This window comes from Periplaneta americana, chromosome 4 (assembly GCF_040183065.1).
Source record: "Periplaneta americana isolate PAMFEO1 chromosome 4, P.americana_PAMFEO1_priV1, whole genome shotgun sequence".
Lineage (NCBI taxonomy): Eukaryota > Metazoa > Arthropoda > Insecta > Blattodea > Blattidae > Periplaneta > Periplaneta americana.
In genome coordinates, this window is record NC_091120.1 from 165,027,161 (window position 1) to 165,051,632 (window position 24,472).

General features: G+C 37.2%; 1 protein-coding gene across 1 annotated transcript in view; it reads right to left on the reverse strand.

Annotated features, from left to right (window-relative positions):
• Positions 1-747: 747 nt before the first annotated feature.
• Positions 748-24,472, reverse strand: part of Trap1 (TNF receptor associated protein 1) — a 428,549-nt gene continuing 404,824 nt past the window's right edge. The window contains exons 12-17 of the mRNA XM_069824270.1: positions 21,135-21,282; positions 18,798-18,925; positions 15,717-15,904; positions 11,458-11,689; positions 8,253-8,325; positions 748-1,277 (exon numbers count right to left, since the gene is read on the reverse strand). Of these exons, the coding sequence (XP_069680371.1) occupies positions 1,176-1,277; positions 8,253-8,325; positions 11,458-11,689; positions 15,717-15,904; positions 18,798-18,925; positions 21,135-21,282 (871 nt within the window). The 3' untranslated portion in view covers positions 748-1,175. The remainder of the gene's footprint in view (positions 1,278-8,252; positions 8,326-11,457; positions 11,690-15,716; positions 15,905-18,797; positions 18,926-21,134; positions 21,283-24,472) is intronic.

Consider the following 24,472-nt stretch of genomic DNA (forward strand, 5'->3'; position numbering starts at 1 on the left):
AAATGCAGATTTGTCTCTAGCTTTTCTAGTAGCAGTTATTCAGTATGTTGTGACCTATTTGATCGGTTTGCGAAGAAAGAGGAACGTCCAGTTAATTTGCTGTAAAATTAGGCTGTGTAATAGTAATGAGCAAGCCTCGGATTCTTACGTTCGAATCAATTTTGTTGCTATCTCGTTACTCTCGAAATATTGCTTTTCTTGTTCGTTTTGTGTAGCAAAGAGTAACATTCTTAAATTCAATATCACCTAAAAAAGACCTAATTCGTAGGTTATGACTTATAGTGTCCCAAAAAGAGGCAATCTTTACCAAGCCGTTGTAATAATATTAACAGTATGTTGTTTATTTTTATTTTTTTCTCCGTAAAATCATATAAATTCCTAAACATAGGATTTAAAATCCTAAAACATAAATTGGAAAACCTAATTTTAATTTCTTAAAATCTATAAATTATGCGCTTGCTAATGAGGTACGTCATAGGCCTTATAATTTTATATTCTCATCATTCACGTCTTGGCCTCCTCAACTTTCAAACCCACCGTCCGCCACTGGAATGGAGCAAGACGGACGAGAGTGTGGAAAATCGCGAGGCACAAAGTTCATCCTACACTTCAGTTTCCATGGTACCACGAGTGATATAAGAGTAAACCTTTGTTGTCAATCCTTGATGTTAATGATGATAAATTTTGTAGTTTCAAGAGGCAATTAAATACATAAAAAAAACTCTATATAGTTTTACTAATCACAAGTTTCTCACACACAAAAAAATTTATTCATATATACATACATTATTGAATTTTCATATAATTCCCAGGTATCAGTTACAGTATTGGAAATACAAAAATACAAGCTACTTTTAAGGATGTACACACAAAACTGAAAGACTGTTACATCTTCACCGACCCCATACAAACCATCAGCAATCACTCTACACCCTGCCTCAATGACAATTTTTTTCTTACAACCATACAGATCTTTTACAGAACTTGTCTTTCTACAATTATCTAAATACATTTGTTTTCTTTGTAAAGATTGAGGTATCTAAATGACTGTCTATCCCAGAACCTGCGGAAATATTAGTAACCAAAAAAGTACAGACAGTACAAAACTAGGAGCTGCAAGTAGCAGTGATGTGTTACCTTCTGCACTTGACAACCTGGGGGACTGCATAATGTCGTCAGTGTTTTTCTAGAGCGAGTGTCAGCAGTTCATTCATGCTGGTAAGCAGTGTGCGGGGGTCTTCGACTAGACCAGCCGATAACATCGCATTGGAAAAGAGCTGCAAAATAAAAAGTTCAGCTTCAGAATAAAATATAATCAGATCCTGAATATTTATTTATTTATTTAAGCTAATGCAAGGTCATAATCAGGTGGGTTCCAGAGTTGCTGAGCAACCCTACTTATGCTGCGGGCCAGTATATATGTGTAACTTAACGTGCAAAACACTGCATCTTATTGTATGATCATTGATTACAGCAACTAAAAAATCGTACTGTAAATACAGTGAGACGAAAATAAAACTACAGCTATTTTAAGTTCATAAAGTTTCACTTTAATCCTTTCTAGTAACCTTTAAAATATTTTTGACCCAAAGAAAAAGTTTGTAAAAATTTAGTTTTTGCGAAATTTTAAGCTATATAAACATGAATAAAAATTACAAATCCCATTGCATTTTTCTAATTAAAAAAATGTTCAATTCAATTGTCTGCACACATATCTATCAAAAGTTTCATGGTCGCATGCAGAGAAACATAAGTTTATTAGTGTATTTCTCATGATCTCATTATTATTGTACTTACGATGATTAGTAGATAAATATTAATAGTTATTTATGGTACTTGTGAGGTAAGTGCATCTTTATTGTGCGAGTGGAAAGATTTAAGCACGAGGCTGATGCCTCGTGCTTAAATTACACGAGCGCAATAAAGATCACGCTCACAAGTACCATACGTAATTTTATCCATGACCATAACGAAAAATTATGTTTTATAAAAGAAAATATGTTGAAAATAAGTCCTCATATAATCACATTTATCATGGCATGGATTTTAGAATTGATGCGTGTCCTAGGTAGGTCATGATGTAGGAGGCCATGATTAGTGAAGAATGGTATCTAAGGCGTTGGATAAACAAATTATAATTAATTATATAATTTTAATGTACTTTTTTTTTTCATTTTAAACATGTATTTTCATCTTTTTGAAGTTTCAGGGATTATTTAGAAGTGTTCACGGGACTAATGTCATTAAAAAAATTTCACATTTTACTTCTGTAAACTTAAGAGGAATTTTAAAACGTAATTAATCATCATGTCTGTTGCTCAGCTGGCTAACGCGTGTTGTTATACAAGCCTTTAAACCCAACTTCGCAGGTTCAAGTCTTCTCGCCTCCCAAAAGGTAAATTATTACTTCTTTCTTCTTCTTTTGTGGGCTTCTCCACTCTTCAGCGGTTGCCCTGAATTCCCTTCCGCCATCCTTCTCGATCTCGCCAATCCTCCTCCTGCACGTGTCGGTCCTTCATCATTTACATGACACCAGCTTTCCATGTTTTTGTTGGTCTCGCACGCTTCGTCCTTCCCCGAGGTGACCATTCCAGAATAATCTTTGGCCATCTTTCTTCTTTCATCCTTTTTACGTGGCCATACCATTGAAGGGTTCGCTTCTCGATTCTTTCTATTACCAACTCTTCCATCTCCATCATTTGTCTCACATCCTCATTCCTTCTCCTTTCCAATCTGGATACTCTAGCAGCTCTTCTTATTCCCTCCATCTCCGTCGCTTGTATCTTACATTTCTGACGTTCAACAAGTACCCATCCAAGGGCAAGAAGTGATAGATGACTATATCCACATATGGACCGGAGTGGATAAAACATCAAGAGCGAAATCAGGTGTATCTGTCCTGATAAAGAAGAAATGGAAACGAGAAGTTGTTAGTTGGAAAGAAATAAATGAGAGGATAATAAGGATAACGATGTCTATGTTTGAAGTTAAGTTAGAAATAATAGGGGTCTATGGTCCGAATGATGATGACACAGTAAATTATTACAACTTTTAAAAAAAAAATATGTATTAGATATTATGGATGCCATGCACAAATTACGACGTAGTTAGATAGAGGAAAGAGAAGGAGATTTAGTGTATGTATATTTAAGAAATGGTAATAAAAAAGTAGAGGTAGTGACAACTAGTAACTGATATATTAACTTCTTGAGTAATAGAATAGTTCAATGGAAAAGTATACGTGTGCGTCCGGGTACTAGGAAAATACTAATGAACTGTGAGGTAAAGTCTTTATCTCACTAGTGGAATAAAGTAATGTTGAATAAAAGCCTACTTTACAAACGCAGAAGTATTTAGTAAAGGCATGTTTTTCGTTATGGTCATGGATAAATTAATAATTTTGTATCTGGTGTTTATTGAATTGTGTCCAATGTCAAAAAAGACAATTCAGCTCAAGACCAAGTTCAGTTGCAACCACTAGGGAGATCAGAGCAACCTCTACTGCTGCCTGATGCTTATAACCCCGAGATAATGGCAGTTGCATTGATATACATAATTGACCCATGAGTTATCTTGCTTCCCAGCAGTGACGTACATAGAATTTTGTCAAAGGAGGGGGATCATTATTAAAATACTTTACAATTTATATTATCGATACTTTAAATTTTGTGTATTATTATTATTATTATTATTATTATTATTATTATTATTATTATTACTACTACTATTATTATTATTATTATTACTACTACTACTATTATTGGCGGCCAGGTAGCTCAGTTGGTAGAGCAGCTGGCTATGGACTGAAAGGTCCGGGGTTCGATCCCAGGTGGTGACAGGATTTTTTCTCGTTACCAAACTTTCAGAACGGCCCCGAGGTTCACTCAGCCTCCTATAAAATTGAGTACCGGGTCTTTCCCGGGAGTAAAAGGCGGTCAGAGCGTGGTGCCGACCACACCACCTCATTCTAGTGCTGAGGTCATGGAAAGCATGGGGCTCTACCTCCATGCCCCCCAAGTGCCTTCATGGCATGTTACGGGGATACCTTTACCTTTTACTACTATTATTATGTTACAGCATATTTCTTAATATTATACTATGTTATAATAGAACATATTCATGAATCTTCTTCCTTGACTCTACAATCCTGGGTGGGTTTTGGCCGCATGGACGACATCCAGGGTTGGGCGAGTAAATTACCTGTACATATTTTACTGTAATTTACATGTAAAATACGTTATGTAGAAAACTGTTTTATACACGGAGTAATAAACTAACTGATTTTGATAATCTAAACATCAATTACTTCATTCTTTTTAAGTCCTGATAAGGAAAATGTCTGTTGAAGCAGAAAAAAAATTAATTTTTTGTGATTTTATACTGTAGTTTTCACATAGATTATAACATTGTTGATACTTACTATCATTCACTCTAATACTTAGAAAAATAGCAATGCTTTGCTTACTTTCAGTTTCTTTGTTGGAAAAACCCCATAACATCCTAACGCTCACACCTGTGGAGTAACAGTTAGCACGTCTGGCCGCGAAGCCAGGTGGCCCGGGTTCGATTCCCAGTCGGGACAAGTTACCTGGTTGAGATTTTTTCCGGTGTTTTCCCTCAACCCAATATGAGCAAATGCTGGGTAAATTTCGGTGTTGGATCCCGGACTCATTTTCACCAGCATTATCACCTTCATCTCATTCAGACGCTAAATAACCTAAGATGTTGATAAAGCGTCGTAAAACAACCTACTAAAATAAAAATAAAATAACATCGTAACTAATTTATTTTTTTTTTGGGAGACTATATATATATTATAAAACGCAACTATTAGTGAATAAACCTAACATTTAGCAACTAGTATCACTTGTTAAACACATTTTGACAAATTAAAATAAAATTAATTAAACTAAACAGTTTTTACTGATTTCATGAAAATTTTGTTTTTGTCACTTGTGGGGTTTTAAAAATAAATGATTCTATACTAAAAGCCAGGTTATGAACCGACTAAACCGGAAGCAACGTTCCGTTGCTCTCTTTCTGAGCTCTATTGCCACATAGTGGCGCGAGATTCAAAGCATGTTCATGGTTTGTCACCGATATGTTTAAAATAACTACTGTATATAATTCTTGATAACACTATCAACAATATTAGTAATTAAAATTACTGTTTTTAAGAAAGCACGAGCTGCTGACGCTGGTACAAAATGCGACTCGTAATGCACGTGGTACTGCAAATGAACTGGGAAGTTTGGCTACACTGTCTCCGTGATTCCGTTGCCAGATTTTCGTTAGCAGACGACATTTTCATGTGAGGTCCAATGAAAAGCTCTGTTCTCCTTCCCCCCTCCGCCCCGCCATACTCAACGTGTCATCGCTGCAAAGGCTACCCCTCTAACCCGCACTTTCCTCTCGCCCTGCCAACTACTTCCTGTTTAGTCGGTTCATAACCTGGCTTTTAGTATAGTGATAAAGGCCTTTTTGTAGTATAACAGTTTAAGGTAATTATTATGATTTGAACAAAATAACTCATTAAATGTAATAATTTTTCAAATTTTATGTGGTTAATGACTAATCATCGAAGAGTTGGGAAGCATGGCCGAATAGACTTTTTGTATGTTAGAAATTAATAAACTTATTTTTTCAATCTTCGCTTCCACTGTCATTACTATACTTCATTCGGTAAGTACTGCAACATTTTTTTAAGGTATCCATTTATTTAACATTAATTGGTAGCCTCGACTTATAAACTAGGTTTGTTGGCAATTCAAATGGTAAACTTTTATCACAAACTGAACAAAGAAGGAGTAAAGATAAAAGTTCTTGGAGGTTTTTACGTATTATACATTTATACGTTAATTACGCATTATTTACACGTATTTTACTGTAATATAAATAACCTTTTTTTACGCGTAAAGTCCCAACCCTGACGACAGCTTCCCATCTTTCTCTATCTGCCACTAATTCTTTCCATTCTCTTACTCTCATAGTATCCAAGTCCTTTGTAACTCCATCTAACCATCTTAACTCTTGGCTTCCCACTCTCCTCCTATTATGTTTTCTACCTTGTAGCATTCTTTTAGAGATTCTATTCTCCGGCATTATATATAGGTGTCATGGCCACCTCAGTCTTTGGGACTTTACAAATCTATGTCTTGTTCTCTGATACGATTATGCAGCTCTTGATTGTTTCGTATTCTCCATTTGTTTTGTTCCCTGACAGATCAATATATTCTCCATAAGATTTTTCTCTCAAAAGATCTCAGAGAATTCTTTTCTGTGCTAGTGTCCATATCTCTGATCTGCATGTTACTACACGGCGAACCATTGTACAGTATTATAAATCTTTATTTTCGTTGCTTTGGTGATTTGTTGGTTTCTGAACATTTTATTGTTTGCAAAGTATGTCCTGATTCCTGCTTGTATCCTATCTTTGACAGTTTCATATATGTTGCACTCATTACCAATTATGACTCCCAGGTATACAAATTGTTTGACTCCTTAGACAATCTCCTGATGGCTATCTATTTTCTAGTTTCCAATGCTAGTTATTTCAGTTTTTCTGTTTACTCATCTTTTCTGTTTATACTCTCTATTACATCAATGTGAACATCATATTTGATATGAATAATTTCAAGGGAAAAATTGTTCCGGGGCCGGGTATCGATCCCGGGACCTCTGGTTGAACATACCAGCGCTCTTTCCAACTGAGCTACCCGGGAACTCCACCCGACACCGTCTCAACTTTTCCCTTTATATCCACACAACGCGCTTGGGCTGACGAAGCGCCAGAGACCCATATCGAGTGCACACAAACTCTGTGTGACTTGGAATTGCGGTTTTCTGTTAACGTACACAGTGACGTATATATTATGCAAATCTAGTCTTTCAGGTAAGGCTCCCTGTAAAGCACATTTGAATAATTTCAAGGGAAAAATTGTTCCGGGGCACTTCGTCAGCCCACGCGAGTTGTGTGGATATAAAGGGAAATGTTGAGACGGTGTCGGGTGGAGTTCCCGGGTAGCTCAGTTGGAAAGAGCGCTGGTACGTTCAACCAGAGGTCCCGGGATCGATACCCGGTCCCAGAACAATTTTTCCCTTGAAATTATTCAAATCTGCTTTACAGGGAGCCTTACCTGAAAGACTAGATTTGCATCATATTTGATAAATTGTAAAGGATTAGTTGGGATTCCTTGACTTTTATATCTGGTGGGATATTTAATTCTTGTAGATGTCGCATACTTTGGAAGGAAATTTTGCAATCATTATGTATTTCTCTGATATTTTCTACAAATTTATAGACTGACAAATCGAACTGAAACCCTGACCGAGTTACTACGTGAGCGCTGGCTGTCTTGGGGAGGAGCAAGTGAGAAAGCACGGGAGGAAGTGAGAGAGCACTATGCACTATGTACTTGCATGTCCACTCACAGTTTGTCAAACCTGCTAACAAAGCATTAAAAGGTTGACTAGTTGCCTGCAATGCTAGCATAATGGAACCTTCCTAGCTGACAGTCGAGGCAAAAATGAAGAATCCGTTATTGTGGTAATACTGGAGAGTGGTTCTTCTATTGGTCGCGATGCCCACACACACACCCTCTCAGATATTTACGTGGTGAATGGTGACTGAATGACGAGGAGCGAGGGAGAAAGAAAGAAAGAAAGAAAGAGAGAGATTCCAGAAGTTGGCATGTCTTACGGGCTTTCACTTGAAGTTGTCAAATTATATAAATTTTATATGATTATTACTTTAAAATATTTGTAATAACTGCAACTAATAACAACATAAACTAAATATTTATTTATCTCTTGGAAAAATATTTCTTGTTCAACATTTATAGCATGCATTATTATTTTAACATATCCATGGCCCATATTTTTAAAAACATAAATAGCAAATGTTAGAGCTAAGATTATAGTTCATGTTGTTATACTATAAGAAAAACATACGGCATACAGAATTTCATTAAAATATCTAAAAAATGTATATGTAGAGTTATCACGGGGAAAAAAAAAAAAAAAACTTGTACATTTTAAAATGTCAGAAAATTAGTGACAAAGAGTAAATTTAGGACAATGAATGTTGAAGAGCATAACTCGGACACTATTTTAGAGATATGTAAGAAATTCTTTCTACACAAGAAAGAAAAAAAAATGTATCCTATAAAAAAAATATAATGAAAAATGTCACTTTCTGTACCTCCTCCCCCTCAAGAAACCTTTAAATGTAAGTGTTCCTTTTTTGAGCTTACCTGCTGTGTAACCAGTTCTGCTAATTTCGGATTCGAAGTGGTCAGAGTGCTGAGTTTCTTGATTACGGGATGCCTGGAAGAAAGAACAAACCATCAGACTCATTTTACTTTATTCCTATGGTACATAAGTTACAGAACTTATTCCATTATCCTTATTAAATGATTTAAAAGCGCCTGTCGAAGTTTTGTAGTGCCTATAAATGCCTATTTTAGGAACAGATGGCTATTATCACTTATTTGAATAAATATTGTGTGGTAAGTAATTCGTCCTTCACAATTTTCCCTTCATTGTAGAGGTGACTATTCAGGTGAAGTAGATGAAGTGTAACTTCACTTATTTATGTGTAATATATATATATATATATATATATATATATATATATATATAATTTTATCTTGTTCTAATAATAATTAATTTTAATTATTATCAGTATCATATTTCTAAAATGAAAAACAATTATTTTTTTACTTTTTTTCAGCTGATATGAACAGTAAGCTACTTGGGTTGGATAAAAAATAATGGCAACAGTTCGATATTTCTGACATGGCTTTATTCACAGGGGTACAACATTTACGTACCTTCTATATAGTCTCCCCCTTATTTATTACCTTTTGCCAAATGTTTGGAAGGCGTCGTACACCATCAGCACGTCCATCTTTGTTGATGTTCCGTATTGACCGCCCTAAAGCAAGGATAAGTTCATCTCTGGTATTGTACCGGGTCCCTCGCAGTGGTTCTTTCACTTTGGTGAAAAGATCGTAATCGCATGGATCATATCGGGTGAGTACGGTGGATGTTCCAGTAGTCCGCGTTTTCCGTCTGCATTGGAGGTACATCGTGGTGCAGTATTACCCCATCAATGTCATACGCCACAATGAACATCTCCTTCACAGCACTTTGTGTAGGGCTCACTTTCTTTGGACGAGGAGAACCGGGATGCTTCCATTCATTTGATTGGCGTTTCAAGTTTGGTTCATACAAGCGAATCCCGGTTTCGTCCATAGCGACGATTCATCCAAGAAAGTCGTCACCTTCACTTTGGTACCGGTGCAAAAGGCCTTCCCGGAATGCTTTAACCCATCGTGCAACTGTGCAACATGGCAACGCTGCATCGCCGCATCGCCACATGCTTCACGCAGTCCCTGAAAACATTCTTGTGCACTATGACCTCGTGCCATTTCAATTTTGATCCAGGAATGTTGCTCTAGTTTTGTAAGGATGGTCTTAGGGCGCTCGCACTATCCCTATAAAAGTGAACGTTCTACACACTGCAGTAGATTGATGGAGTACTGTCGCCGCTGGCTGCACTAACTCATCTAACAGTCCTTGTTCATGTCCACACAGCTGGCAGCTCTCGAACGCACCATCGTCACGTGACAGCAGTGTTGCCATTACTTTTTAGCCAACCTATGTATTTCGGTTCCCATTCTCATCCAACACTTGGTTTTCATGGTAATGTAATGTCATAAACTGAGAGAAACTGGGCCTACGAAGTGCATATCTGAGTCTTTCAGTTACGGAGAGCGGTCTTCCATTCAGTGCAATTCAGTTTAGTTCGTGGGAATACAGTAAACATTAAAACAGCAAATCTTCATTTATGATATTTAATGTATATTACGAAGAAATCATACAAAAAGTGTCGTCCAGTAGTCAATATTAAGCCAATAAATTACACCTGTAATATATTGTAATATTATAAATGTCGTGAAATTTTATTGCTGAAAGCTAAAGCACTGAATCACCGCTAAGTGAGCTGTTACTTGCCCATGTCACTTTTCGAACGGTGCCATACTAAGCGAAACCTGTTTCCAGATGTGATAAAACATCGTTAAATAACAGACTAAAAATTATGAGATATCATGTTAGACAATGTAATAATAGGTTTGTTCCAGCAAGCAATTCAGAATGCATTCCAAACTAATACTGAACTTCTTTCGACACATGTGCTAGTTCAGTATGTTCTCAGAACTAGTTCAGGACTTTACGTTGTTGGAACGTTTCTTGAATTGTTCTTTCATGGTCTTCTCATATTAAAATTATATTCATCTTCCGAACTTAATTCGTCATAAAATATATCACTATCACCTACCTAATCACTCATGATCGACTATTTTTTTTAATACACCATGTCCCACTTAGAGGGATCGAGAAATAAGTGATAATTTCAAGTGTAAACAATGGTTTATTAACATAACTTTTTACATAACTTGATGTAAAAACTCTCCGAGTTTCGGAGAATGCTGAATGCAACTCGATGTGTGTGCCTTGAGTTGCTCTGCAGACATCTAAACGACAGTATTCATCCTCCCGCCAAGTGTTCTGTAACATTTGTGGAGTCATTAACGCAGCTGCATTTGTGATGCGTTGTCTCAGTTCCTCCAAAGTGTTAGCTCTGCCTCTTTGGTACACAGCATCCTTCACAAAGCCTCAGAAAAAAAATCCAAGGGGGGTTAGATCGGGTGACCTGATTGGCCAGGCAACTGGTCGTCTTGTGATCCACCTATCCATGTACGACAAACATAGTGTTCTACTTGCGTAACAGATTTTTCTTCTGCTAGCCATAGCACACACTGAACTTTCTGTTGTGGTGTCCACAAGTTGATCATGGCGTGTTCTCCTACAAAATGGCGCAAGGCTTGTTTTAGTGACAAACAAACGAAAGTTACGCATGCAGCTGTTTTCAGACTTTGTTGCGTAAACTTGGACAGTTTCTCTATTTTGTCAGATGTAAATCTCAACGATATCTTTAACTGGTTTTAAGTGGTGAGTATTTATTTCTCGATCCCTCTAAGTGGGACACGGTGTATTAACTTGCCCAGTCTCGAAGCATTTTAACCTGATTAAGCCAACTGTGCATGCATTGGAACAGGTAACTGGGAGTTCAGTATATCAGTTCGGAATCAATTCTAGTCTTGTTGGAACACACATTGAGCTAATGCGCATGAGCAGGCAGTTCAGAATTGATTCTAAACTGTGCTGGAACAAACCTTACATGATACCAGATGACGTGATGTAATGTCTGATGATGTGGTGTGATGTTAGATGTGACAATAGGTGTAATGTGTGTTATTAAATGGCATCAAGAAATATGATCTCAGCTGACATGTGAATTTGATGCCAGATGATGTGATGTGTTGTCTATTCACGTATGTCTGATTACCAATACAGTCAAGGATGAAACTTTTTTCTCAGGAAGTTTCTCACCTAGGATTCAGCTCCAGCTGAGGTTGCAGGAGTGCAAATCGACTCTCCTCGTTCATGAGATGTGACTGGGTGCGGATGAAGTGCCTAGCAGCTGCCATCTCCTCCACTGTGACTACACAGGGATGTGAGTCTAGTCTCTTGGTGATCCGCACATTCTGCACCTTGCCTGACAGAGTTTTCTTCACCCAGGGGATCAAGGCATCCACTTCACTACGCCTCAGGCTATCAGTCCCTGTCACAGACAACCACATACGTCTTATGTAGCCTACCTAAGCTGTACATAAAATGGTCCAGTGAATACTCAAATGTTAAAAAATAACTGACGTTTTGAAAAAATGAACAAACAAAATATTTAAGTAAGATTAAGGACGCTCCCTGATGGGTTGGTAGAGCATCAGTACGACATCAATTCGATGCATGGTGAGTCAATGTCGCAGCCATATATTTGAATTGGCAGCCTCACACGGGTCAGTGCGGTGCAGTACTGATACAACATGTTTTCGGCATGCAGCCTTGCTGCACATTTCTCACTCGGCAAGCAGCATTACCGAGTGAAGTTGTGAATATTTCTATTTGTAATAAAGGACATCTTACCATTATGCCAGTGGAAATACAGTTAGTTCTTGAGGAAGAGAAATATCCATGTCTTTACAATTTCAAATTGGCGGAATATTCACGAAAAGACCCAACAGAAAAGGCGTGGGGAGAAGTTGGCCAAACTCCTGAAATATCTTCTTTGTCATTCTATACATTAACAGGAATTTTTCAATATATATTCCTTTCAATGTACGGATGTACCCAGTATCATTTGTTTTTCCTTCGTAATCTTAAATACACATAGAACCCAATATCTTCATCACTAGACGACATGTTCTTTAGAAGGTTCAATAACTACTGAGAATTTAGAAAATGTGTAGTGGAGTGATGCAGAGAAAAACACATGTATGACACAGACATGCCGTACTGTGAGTGAGTCCAGTGTGGTACAACATCGTTCAAACAAATGTTGCACCGCTGCTACACCAACCCATCAGGGAGGGCCCTTAGATATAGTAACAAAAAGAAATGGAACTGAGAGGAAGAAACTAAATACTTCTTATATCTAATGCAGCTTAGAACTCAACCAATGGCCATTCTCTTAAAACATACAATTGTACATACAATGTGTACACAAACATGGGTCACAGATGTTTGTTCAGACTGTCCGAGAAGTCCCCTTACTCCTTTGTTATATTTTGCTCTTGTGTTGTTGCAGTTGTGATACTGGTATCCCTGCTTTGAAGATCACCGACAGCGGTTCAATTGTGAAGCTATGGTTGATGTGAGTGGACACTTTTACACTATTGAGGAATGATTAGTAGCGTGTGTATGGGTATGTGAATAACCACACTTAGGGCAAACAATGTCACAGATAATGAATGCATTTAGAAATCACTTTGGCAAGGACCCACCTCGTAAAGTAACCGTGTATTTGCTTTAAGCAGCGTCAAAGACAGGCCACATAGTGGACATAAGAATGCGACAGGAAACGTGTGACGCCATCGCTCAGTCAATTGAGCAGTCTCCAACTAAATCAATTCGCAAAAGAGCAGCTAAACTTCATGTACCATGTTCAACAATGCATGGCCACAATTTCGAGGAAAAAAATGGAACTCTCTGCATCATAATCCACAGTTAATTCCCGATTTACCACGCAAATCGTCTGTAACTGCATTTAGATTGGCAACAGGCCATTACTGTTTGGCCAAGCACCTGCATAGAATTGGAATATATCAATCCCCTAACTGCCCATTGTGCAACTCAAACCAAGAAATGGATTCGGAACACCTCAAAATCTGTGCTTCAGTGGCTGACCATGACAATATCTTTGAAAAATACTGGAGTGCAAAAGGTCAAATGACTTTATTGTCAAACGCCTGGCATTAGAAAACAACAACAATGCATGGCCACATGAACAAAGATTTGGGAATAAAAGCATTTAGACCGACTTCTGTGAATGAATTACCTGATAATGACATGGAGCAGTGAGTTGCAACAGGATCCAGATGTTATACAAGTGTTACTGACACATATTTCATGCACAGATTTGTTTTACAGGAAAAATAAACAGGTGTACTGAAACTTTTCGCCCTCTCTGTACAGTTTCTTGAAGAATGTAGTAGTTAAAATTGTATCATCATAATATACAGAATGGAAGGTAAGTCAAGTAATTTTTCCAAATCTTAATCTTTGACACATTTCAAACAGAAAAGTTAAATATCAGTACATCGAGAAAAAATGTTTGAAATTAAATGTCTATTAGCGTATTTTAGGAAAACTATTGACTAAATTCACGATATCCTCAGTCAATTTAACACACAAGTGAATTTTGATAATGAATGTTTGAACCAAATTTCAGTTTCGATCCGATCAAATTTAAATTTTCGTTCTTTAGAGAAATTTTAAATTGTATGGAAGAATAACAACACTGTGAAAGGCTATTGCCTGGTGTCAACTGATACTTAAAAAGAGATTGAGGGCAAGAAGTGAGGAGGAACTTTCAAAAGAGACTTTGTCCACAGAACAAAAAATTGGAATATAACTTTGTTTTCCCATTATAAGGATCATGTGCTCATTCCAGTACACTCATGCTGATAAAAAAAAGTCTGTCCCCTGTATAACACAATGTAAAAATTCAGATATTTTTAAAAAAACAACTGTGTCCACAAACTGGATACAATTAAACATGACTGTGTCACTTCCAGTGAATCACAGCTGGGTCACCATGGAAACCAACGTTTCAGAATGCATTGCATGAGCTCCAGAGCTGACTTGTGTGTTATGGTGAGATGGTATGTTGGCAAGATTCAAGTAATTTGTAATAAAACAGGACCTCCTCAGGAAAAGGATGTACTATCAAATCATTAAAATGTGAGACTCTGGTGGGAAAAGTAATTTTGAAGTACCGGTATTCATTTATAACAATAAATGACTGTATTCAATAGTTGAATAAACTTGTATTTTTATTTAATGAAATGGTTCTGCCAGTAAATATAGGCCTAATGAAATATTCTTCTGAAATTATTTTATTTTCTTCTGAAACATGAATTACAGTTTTGTTGGTTGCATCCTTATTCTGGGGAGGTCTTCAATTTGTCGTGAAATCTGATAGCACAATGAGTGTAGGAGACGCTAATCAAGGGACCAGAAAGAAAGGTGAGCATTTGAATGAAAGAAAAGCTAATAAAATAAGGAAGTACAGTATGGTGCAGCTATTGAACATAAAATTGAGAAGACAGAACATGTGAGGAAAATTCTAGACAAACTCATTGGTGAGAATTGACACAACGTGGCAAATCTACAGTGGTATAAAACAAATCTCTTGATCAATGTACCTTTTTCTAATGGCCCAGATGTGACTGTGACTGTTATCCAATATGTGACTGTTTAGAAGACGATAGTGGCTTTCATGTTTAAAAAAAAGCCTATGAAGGCACATTTATTTGGATGTTTTCTTGAGATGAAATTTTGTTTCTTCCTTTTTGTAAGTCTTCTTTGACTTAGATCAAGTTGTTTTCAAAGCTACATCATAAAATGACTGCAATAAACTTTTGGCGTGCATCTCCAATCAAGCATTGTGACAAACAATACTAACTACGTCCAATCTGTTCAATCAAGAGCAACTCTGTCCAAACTTTTATATTAAATTTCTACTATGACAATTTCATTTGATTTGAATACTTAATTTTACTACTTTCTGAACAGACTGATACTCATAATTTAGTAGTCAGTACACAATTGCAACATTGGGAAGACAATAAAATGCATTTTGTGTTCATATCCTAAAATTCTACTTGAAGGACATAGCCTCTTTTCAATATTTGCTTCTCAAATGTAAATAAACAATTGCATTTAAAAACACCTCTAAAAATTTTCTTTCTCTTACGTAAGTTTACTGGTTAACCTGCAGGTTCCTGTGGGAACACACTGAAGTATTCTTTCACCTCACCACCGAAAGCACACAACGTCTCCTTACACTGATGCCATATGTACGCTAGTCGAAATACTACATTATGCTGCGCCCGTTTTGGGTGAAATGACGATGGTATATACTAAAATCTAGAGGGATGGTGGAATGATGGGGAGAAACAGGAGAAACCCGAGAAAAATGCTTAGGAACGTTGGCTTTGTACAGCACAAATATACTGCTTCGTCAACTAAGCCACCAAGATGCATGTAGACTGGCGACCCCTCTGGTCTCGCCTATCTGTCACACTTACCCAGATCTGTGAGATCATCAGGCTCCTTGTCTTGCCTCATCTCCTTCTCCACAGAGGTGAGGTTACGACTATCAAACTGTCGGAGCTGCATAAGCACCAGCTCGTCATAAGGTTCATAACAGAACAGCACTTCTACTTCCTTCTTCTTGAGTGCCTCGAAATACGGAGAAGATTCAGCCAGAGCCCGACTGCAAAGAAAACATTTCAAAATATCAAAATAACGAAGATTCAATTTGAATATCACGAAACGACTTAATGTAGAAAAATCTCGGATGATCATTGGTAACAACAACCGATATACTAGGGTGACCAGACGTCCTCTTTTGTCTGGACATGTCCTCCTTTTCAGGCCTTTGACTGGGGTCCGGGCGAATTTAAAAGAAAAATCAAGAAATGTCCTCCTTTTCGTAACTTGTATGCCTGATATTTTGAAATTATTTGCTCTGATGCCTTTTCAAGTAATTTGCCTGTAGTTGGCAGCAGCATCGACGGAATATACTCTTTGCCAACGATCATAACTCCCTTTGCTCCTCCTTGTCATGGTCGCACAGAGGTAGCTAGTAAATCGAGGTGCGAAAGTAAATCTAAATAGATATTTTCTGTTCTCTTTAATAATTTTATTATAGTTCCCATGACTTTCATATTTAGCTAAGTGTAAAATCATTTTTTTTTTCATAATTATTTTGTAATAAAATAGATATTAACAAACTTTTAATATGATATGCTGTTGTTGTTGTTTTCTAATGCCAGGCGTTTGACAATAAAGTCATTTGACCTCTTGCACTCCAAAATTTTTCAAAGATATTGTCATAGTCGGCCACTGAAGCACAGATTTTGAGATGTTCCAAATCCATTTCTTGATTTGAATTGCACAATCGACAGTTAGAGGACTGATATATTCCAATTCTGTGCAGGTACTTGGCCAAACAGTAATGGCCTGTTGCCAATCTAAATGCAGCTACAGATGATTTGCGTGGTAAATCGGGAATTAACTGTGGATTATGATGCAGAGACTTCCATTTTTTCCCTTGAGATTGCGTTATCAAATTTTGTTTGTTGAAGTCTAAGTATGTAGAATGTTATATTATGTTTTATTTAACGATGCTCGCAACTGCAGAGGTTATATCAGCATCGCCGGATGTGCCGGAATTTTGTCCCGCAGGAGTTCTTTTACATGCCAGTAAATCTACTGACATGAGCCTGTCGCATTTAAGCACACTTAAATGCCATCGACCTGGCCCGGGATCGAACCCGCAACCTTGGGCATAGAAGGCCAGCGCTATACCAACTCGCCAACCAGGTCGACTAAGTATGTAGATTTAATAAATCTTTTCACAGAGTAATACGTAGATTTAGTAACAGGTCTGTAAGTAGCAGTGCTGCCCTTCTTTGCTAAAGCATTCGCATTCTCGTTTCCCAGGATTCCACAATGGGATGGTATCCATTGGAATACAATTCTTTTATTGAGTATTAATAATTGAGAGAGCATTTTAGTTATTTCTGCTGTTTGAGATGAGGGTGTGTGTTTAGAGACTATTGATAGAATAGCTGCTTTGGAGTCCGACAATATAAGTGCATTTTGTAAATTTACTGATGTGGCATAGAAGATTTCTGAGACTTTCACTTATTGCAATGATTTCTCCATCAAAACTTGTTGTTCCATATCCAAGAGATCTATGAAGTGAGAAGAGACAGCACGTAACACCTGCACCTGCACCTTGTTTCCTGGAGATCAAGGATATGATATAAGCCTAAATGTGTACTGTAAATATTTTGTACAGTAATAACATAGATATTGACGTAATTTATAGTATAATACAGGCCTAAGCCTAAATCTAAGTGCATATTTTCTGTCCTCTTTTTTCGAACAATGTCCTCGTTTTTTAAGCTTTGTGTCCTCTTTTTTATCGATGTGAATCTGGTCACCCTATGATATATTCGAATAATTTAAATGCATGAAGACTTAGAAATTACAAGGGTAAAAGAATATGCCACAAATGTAAGTAAAAACTTCTATGAATCAATAGAGTCACTCGAAATCCGGTTTGATTAGTTAGATTCAAAATTTAAAAAAAGGTATTAATAAAAATAATATAATTCATACAGATCTTAAGAATGCTGAATAACGTAATTTAGTGCAAGAACCCTCCAAAAGAAATATATACAATATACTACTCCTTCCCAGTCTGCTATATAATAATATTTGAGGAGAAAAATTCGCTCTGGCGCCGGGGATCAAACCCGGGTCCTTGGTTCTACGTACTGTCCGTTACTCAGGAGAAGACGAGCAGAAAGAATGTGACCTCCTTGACTATCGCTGTTGATTATTATAAACATCGCTCAGATAAGCATCCCAGTAGCCAGGTTATTACTCGTGCAGGAAACATGAGTAACAATGCGTATGGAAATTAAAGCTAAGTGGAACAGAAGGAGACCTAATGTTTCCGCTTACTGCAGTACAAATATTGCACGTGTTGTCGTACGTTATCTGTTCACAACCCTTCCTCCTCAGTCCGCTCTCGTCTTCTTCTGAGTCACCGAGAGTACCAAGCGCTCTGACTATTGAGCTACGCCAAATTCAATCCACAGCACCAGATCGAACTCTCCTCCTTCAATGTTTCCCTTTGTGGCCTGACCAAGTTGGGCATATATGTTGACGTATATGTCCAATATGGTCAAAGCGCTTGGTACGTAGAACCAAGGACCCGGGTTCGATCCCTGGCGCCGGAGCGAATTTTTCTCCTCAAATATTAATTGTCAATATTACAGATATCATTCTGTAGGACAAATTAATAAATCTATAATATGCTGTACAATAGTTAAGTTTTTTATGACACAAGAAAAGACTGAAAGCAGTTGAAATTACATTTTTCTAGAAATCAGCAAAATATATACTTTTGGGAAAGAGAAATATCAAATTTTAAAAGAAATGAAAGCAGAATACCCAGAATAACAGAATACATATTTAAAGCTTACAGACTGAGAGGAAGACCTTTGAGAAGGCTGGTTTTCAGCGAGTTTTATTATCGATTGTTTCTTACACCTTTTTGTGGAAATCAGCTATCTTGTAATGACACAAACCTGGGTGCTGCAAGATAGAATACATCTCGTTGTCCTGGCTTCAGTCGACTGCAGTACTGGGGTAATGACACTTTCTCCCCCTCTGAACTGAGAGATGACTCAAACCTCAGCAGCTTGGCTATTTCCTCCTGAAAGAATCATCCCTCACTTCAATACATAGTGAGATAAATATCTGCGAATATTATTATAAAATATGTAGACTTCATTTGTAGAATAATAGAATAATGTAAATTATATGTACCGGTATGTAGTAAATTATACGTGACTATTAGGTTTTTCACACTGCAAAGAAAGAGGATCTGCTAGGACTTGATAGCGCGATTTTCATGTATCTCATCGTGCTAATTCTCTAAGTAAACGAGAAGATTAGCAAATATACTCTCACTGGCTAGTGCACAGTGCGATAGGTTATAGTTGTTTCACGTTCAAAACCTGTGGACTTTAAAAAAGAAATTTAATTAAAAATTCCCGATAACGATCTTTCAACTGAATGGATTATCTTATTAGAGAGTCAGAACTAACTTCTTCTATTCAGGTGCCGACTCCAGATGGACAGCTGGGGCTATTGGCCCCATGCTCATTTGGGTAGGGGATGAATAAGTCCTTTTAAGGTTACTTGAAGGAAAAACTGAATGAGGTAGAAACAAACAGTAAGAATAAAAACATTCGAGATTTATATAAGGGTATAAATGAATTTAAGAACGGATATCAGGCAAAGGTAAACGCGATGAAGGATGAGAATGGTGACTTGTTTGCAGACTCTCATTCAATCCTGAACAGATGGAAAAACTATTTTGGACTACTACTAAATGTACATTCAGAACGGCCCCGAGGTTCACTCAGCCTCCTATAAAATTGAGTACCGGGTCTTTCCTGGGGGTAAAAGGCGGTCAGAGCGTGGTGCCGACCATACCACCTCATTCTAGTGCCGAGGTCATTGAAAGCATGGGGCTCTACCTCCATGCCCCCCAAATGCCTTCATGGCATGTTACGGGGATACCTTTACCTTTATCTTTTTTACTAAATGTACATAGGCCAAACAGAAATGATCGGAACGAAATTCAAATACAAACTGCTGAGCCATTTACACCCGAACCCACACTTTCAGAAGTCGAAATTTCGATAGAAAATCTGATAAAGTACAAGTCTCCAGGTATCGATCGAAACGAAGACAGCATGTGCTTACAGAAAAAAAACCAGATGAAATTGGAGCTGCCTTTGGATGTATAGGCCTACCTGTTTTTTCTAAAGATGGGCATGACATTACCACTGCGGACAGAAAAACAACTGAATATCACACATAGCATGGGAGGCTTGCTACTATGGTAACAACAGCTGAGTTACCAAATTTACAGTTCCCAGGTGGTGAATGCTCAAAGCTCTCGTGGTGCCATTTGTTGTGCACACAATGTCAACTATTAATATTTTCGTGTTTCATTCTGTATCGATTTTTGTATTCTTTTATAGTTTCGCGTCAATTCTCAAGTCAGCCATTTAACCTCAGCTGGTAGCTCGCATCAGCTGATAGCATGGTCGTACAAATTGGCAATGTAGTGCTGAAGTTCCAAGTACGATCGTTCAACTGTCATGTCCTATCTTTCGAAAAAATAGGTATAGTCTTCGAAATTTGTAAATCTCATGGCCTAGTTAATTGTTCTATAGCATATATAAGTTAATAGGAGTGTTCAGAAAGGTACTGTTTGCGCATATCATTCGCACAATGATGAAATTGCCCCTTTGAGCAAGTGCTAAAAATACAAAATGGGAAGTCATTAATTTACTAAACTTAATTTAGTAGAAGAAAATGTTCGATTTCTTGTTAGACTGTTGTGCGATGGAATTGCAAAAGTTCTTTCTTACATGTATAGTATGTCGTAATTGTTAAAATAAATAAATAATTTTCCTTTGTTTTTCTTACTTGCATTCATCTTTTGTATGAACATCAAATATACCATAACCTACAAAAGCAAAATGACAGCCAAGGCAACAGCAAGACAGTACTGGTAGCACTGTCATCAGCTAACAAAATATGCAGAGATGACAATTCACTTGAACTATGCTGAGATGGCACCTTACTCCAATGAGAATTATTACTGCTGTAAGTGATTTGGCTTTTACTCAGAGATCAACTCAGTTATATCTAAAACTAATTTTATTCGTTACTTCTAGGAAAAAAAAAACAAATTTAATATAGTAAGTCTGTAAAGCAATTTATGTTTTTAATATTTACACGTAATTAATTTGATCAATAGATTGCAATTGGTAGTTTGGTGACCACTAGCCGTATATTTCGATACAGTTGTTGGATACTAAATAATTTTTTGAGATGTAATTTACCTTTTCCATCTGCTCATTGGTGGTCACAATGCCCTCCTTCAGGAACATGCCATAGTCCTTGTAAAATTTGTCATACTCTTCAGGAGACTTCGTCGATTTGTCATGCAGGAACCGTAGAACTCGATTTGTTAATACTGTACGCAGCTTCCTGAAAGATGAAAGATAATGCCTTATTAATGTACACGAAATGAGGCAAAAATTGATCAAAGTCTATTAAAAAAGAATTTTAAACAATTAGAACAAAATACTTTCATCTATTCAATGGCAGTTAGACTTCACGTCATTCACCCATGCATCACAATCCATAAAAGACGCGCCGAAACTGTAGTTCTCTTTGGTGCCATAGGCATTACCCTCAGTGCACCATGGCAGGCAAACTACAAATGCTGAAATGATGATTAATGGAGTAATGGTATTGTGTCAATAGGTGAAATGGGAGTACCTCGCGAAAACCTACCATTAAGCTAGGCTGACCAGATTTTTTTATGATCCAGAAGGGGACATCGGCAATTTCAAGAAAAACCACAAATGCTTATCTAGTCACTCTCCGTTGAAATTTTGAATAAAATACATGTAACAGTAGATACAGTGATAGTACTTCGCACACTAAATTTGTAGAGTATCTTAACTGTTTTAATTAAATGCATAAACACACGTAACTTCTATACATAATTATAGTCACTAAGAATTCAATTTCAGTACTGATGCATGCATGGAAGTCTTTCACATAATATTGTAGCCTACACACTGAACTCTAACACACATTTTACAAATACTTGTCTGAAGAATATATCTTTTTAAGGATCGGTTCATTCTCATACAGTTTCACACTAAGTTCTTCACATGAGAAATGAAAGTTTGTTTTCACTTGATAACAGAGCTTTAACTGTTTCAATTTTCATTCTTGAATTTTCATTAGTCCAGATTGAGTTCATTGTGGAGAAAAGTCTTTCAACTGATGAATTACTGACTGAAAGACACATGATTAATGACACTATTTTGAGAAGATTTTCAGATGGAATGGAACATTTTTTCAAATGTTGAAAAACATCATACCACTTTCCACCTGTTGGTTTGTCATAAAATTCATTTTTTGAACTACTTAAAAATTGACACTGCGGCAGTTCTAACACTTCCGCCCAACGCTAATGAAGACAAAGATGCTATGTTCTTCTCAAAGAGTGCAGAATATCTCATACTGTGCTCGCTGGTTCTTCTGTCTTGTTCTGAGAACTGTTCAGAAATGTGCATGAATTGCAGCAGTTTCATCATAATACTTAAATATTTAACGTGTAAAATGTTACCAAAACAAAATCAAAACTTCTGGGGACAAAATTTATTTCCAGGGACAAAAATGGGGACGTTTGCTCCCAGGGGACAGCAACTCAAAACCAGAGACTGTCTCTGGAAATCGGGGACGTATGATAAGCCTACACTAAGCACCATCTTTGTCCATCACAAATTCTACGTGAACCTGCTGGAATTCGAAACTGGGTTACCAGCGTGGAAAGCTTACACTCTAGCATTCGCCTTATGGTGTGCCTATAAAACAAAATACAATTGTCCACTAAAATATCAAGTCACTAAGGCAGGTGCTTAGAACAGCTGTTGAGTATGAATATACTGAATAAGTTATGTGATACAGTCAGAAGTGGACTCAAAAGTAATATGAAGGACGTGATTCTGTGTATGTACTACAAAATGCGATTTCTTTTATGTTCCTGTTATACAGTTAATTGATTTCAATCGTTATTAAAACTTAAAAGAACGCGAAAATCTAATACCAAAACTGGAAACTTTTCATTAAATTCATTTGATATTACCTTGTTTGATCTATTAAATTCATTTGATATTACCTTGTTTGATCTATAAATTTAATAAAACACTAACCAGACACAGTAAACTTTATCATTTCCATTGTAAAATTCGTCGCCCCCCCAGTGGCCCAGGGGTTAAAGTGCTCTCGTCTAGACCCACGGACTGTGGGTTCAAACCCATCTGGGGTCCATGGATTTTTCAGGATGCAAATATCCGAAGCGCAAGTCCTCTAGGAGAGACTTTACGCCGTGTGTCTCATGTTGGAATTTTCCGGCATTTTAAAAACCTCCAAGACTAAATTAGAGCCTTTGGACTAAATTTCTCCTCTCTCGCCATTCTAGAAATAACTTAGATGCCCACTATGTGGCGTTTGAGATGAACTTACAACTTGTCTCTCTGGTCCCTGTTTGGCAAACAAGTGTAACTAAATTCCTTGTAAGTATTGTTATCTATGCTATAGGGGTACCTATGATCCGAACTATGAATTAAATGATGATAGCGTCGTTAAATAACAGGGGCGTATTTTGCGGACTACCGGGGCTACCAGCGGTAGCCCAAGGAAATTACAAAAGAAAAAGTTTATACCCATATAACATAATGTAATAATTTTGTATTACCGTATTAGTTTTACCACAGTAATTAAAATTAAAGTAATTGTTAGATTTATATACGCTCTCTGCTCTCGAAAAGAAACAAGATGTCAAGGCGGCATCACTGGAGAAACCGCTGCCGCGAAGGGTAGCCTGTGACCGTTCCGCTCACGTCGCACAACTGCCCGTCCCCCACTCCCTTCAGTTTCTATCGTGCAGTGTAGGCCGGGTGAGTTGCCGCTCTCGTGATCGGTTTCTTGGAAGGCGCGAAGCAACAATACGCTTAGTACGCTAGCTCATTAATGTGATTGTGTTCTTGCAGTGCAGTATTTTAAATTTGTGATTTGTTTGAGTGTCTAAGAGTTATATTAATTGTGAATTATTAAGTTTTTAATTTCCCAATTAAGTGATATTGTGAAAAATATGGCAGAACAAGTTTCTGGAAAGGTTTGTGTTGAAAATGACTGTGTAATAGAAGGTTTATTAAAAGTGCCTTTTAACCGTCGTACATACAACGAGAAAGTTGAAATTGTGAAAATGGAAAGACCAACTCCTGAGTTAAATTTGTCCATGGACGTAAAAGAAAAACAGCGTGAGTACACACGCCATTTCACTTCAACATCATATGGTAAGTGGAATTGGTTGTGTGGTACTTCTAAACTGTCTAAACTATTTTGCTGGCCATGTTTGTTATTTAGCCGCGAAACTAATGTGTGGTCAAAAGAGGGGTTTTCTAATATGAACTCCCTTCGAACGGCAGTCCTAAAACACGACAAATCAAAAAGCTCATATTTATAGTAGCATGAACTTTGCAAACTTTGGGAAGACAAGAATTGATTTACAGCTAGATAAGCAAAAAGCTCTACACATCAACCAACACAATGCTCTTGTGAAAAAAAAAATCGGGAGATTTTACTGAGTCTTATTAAC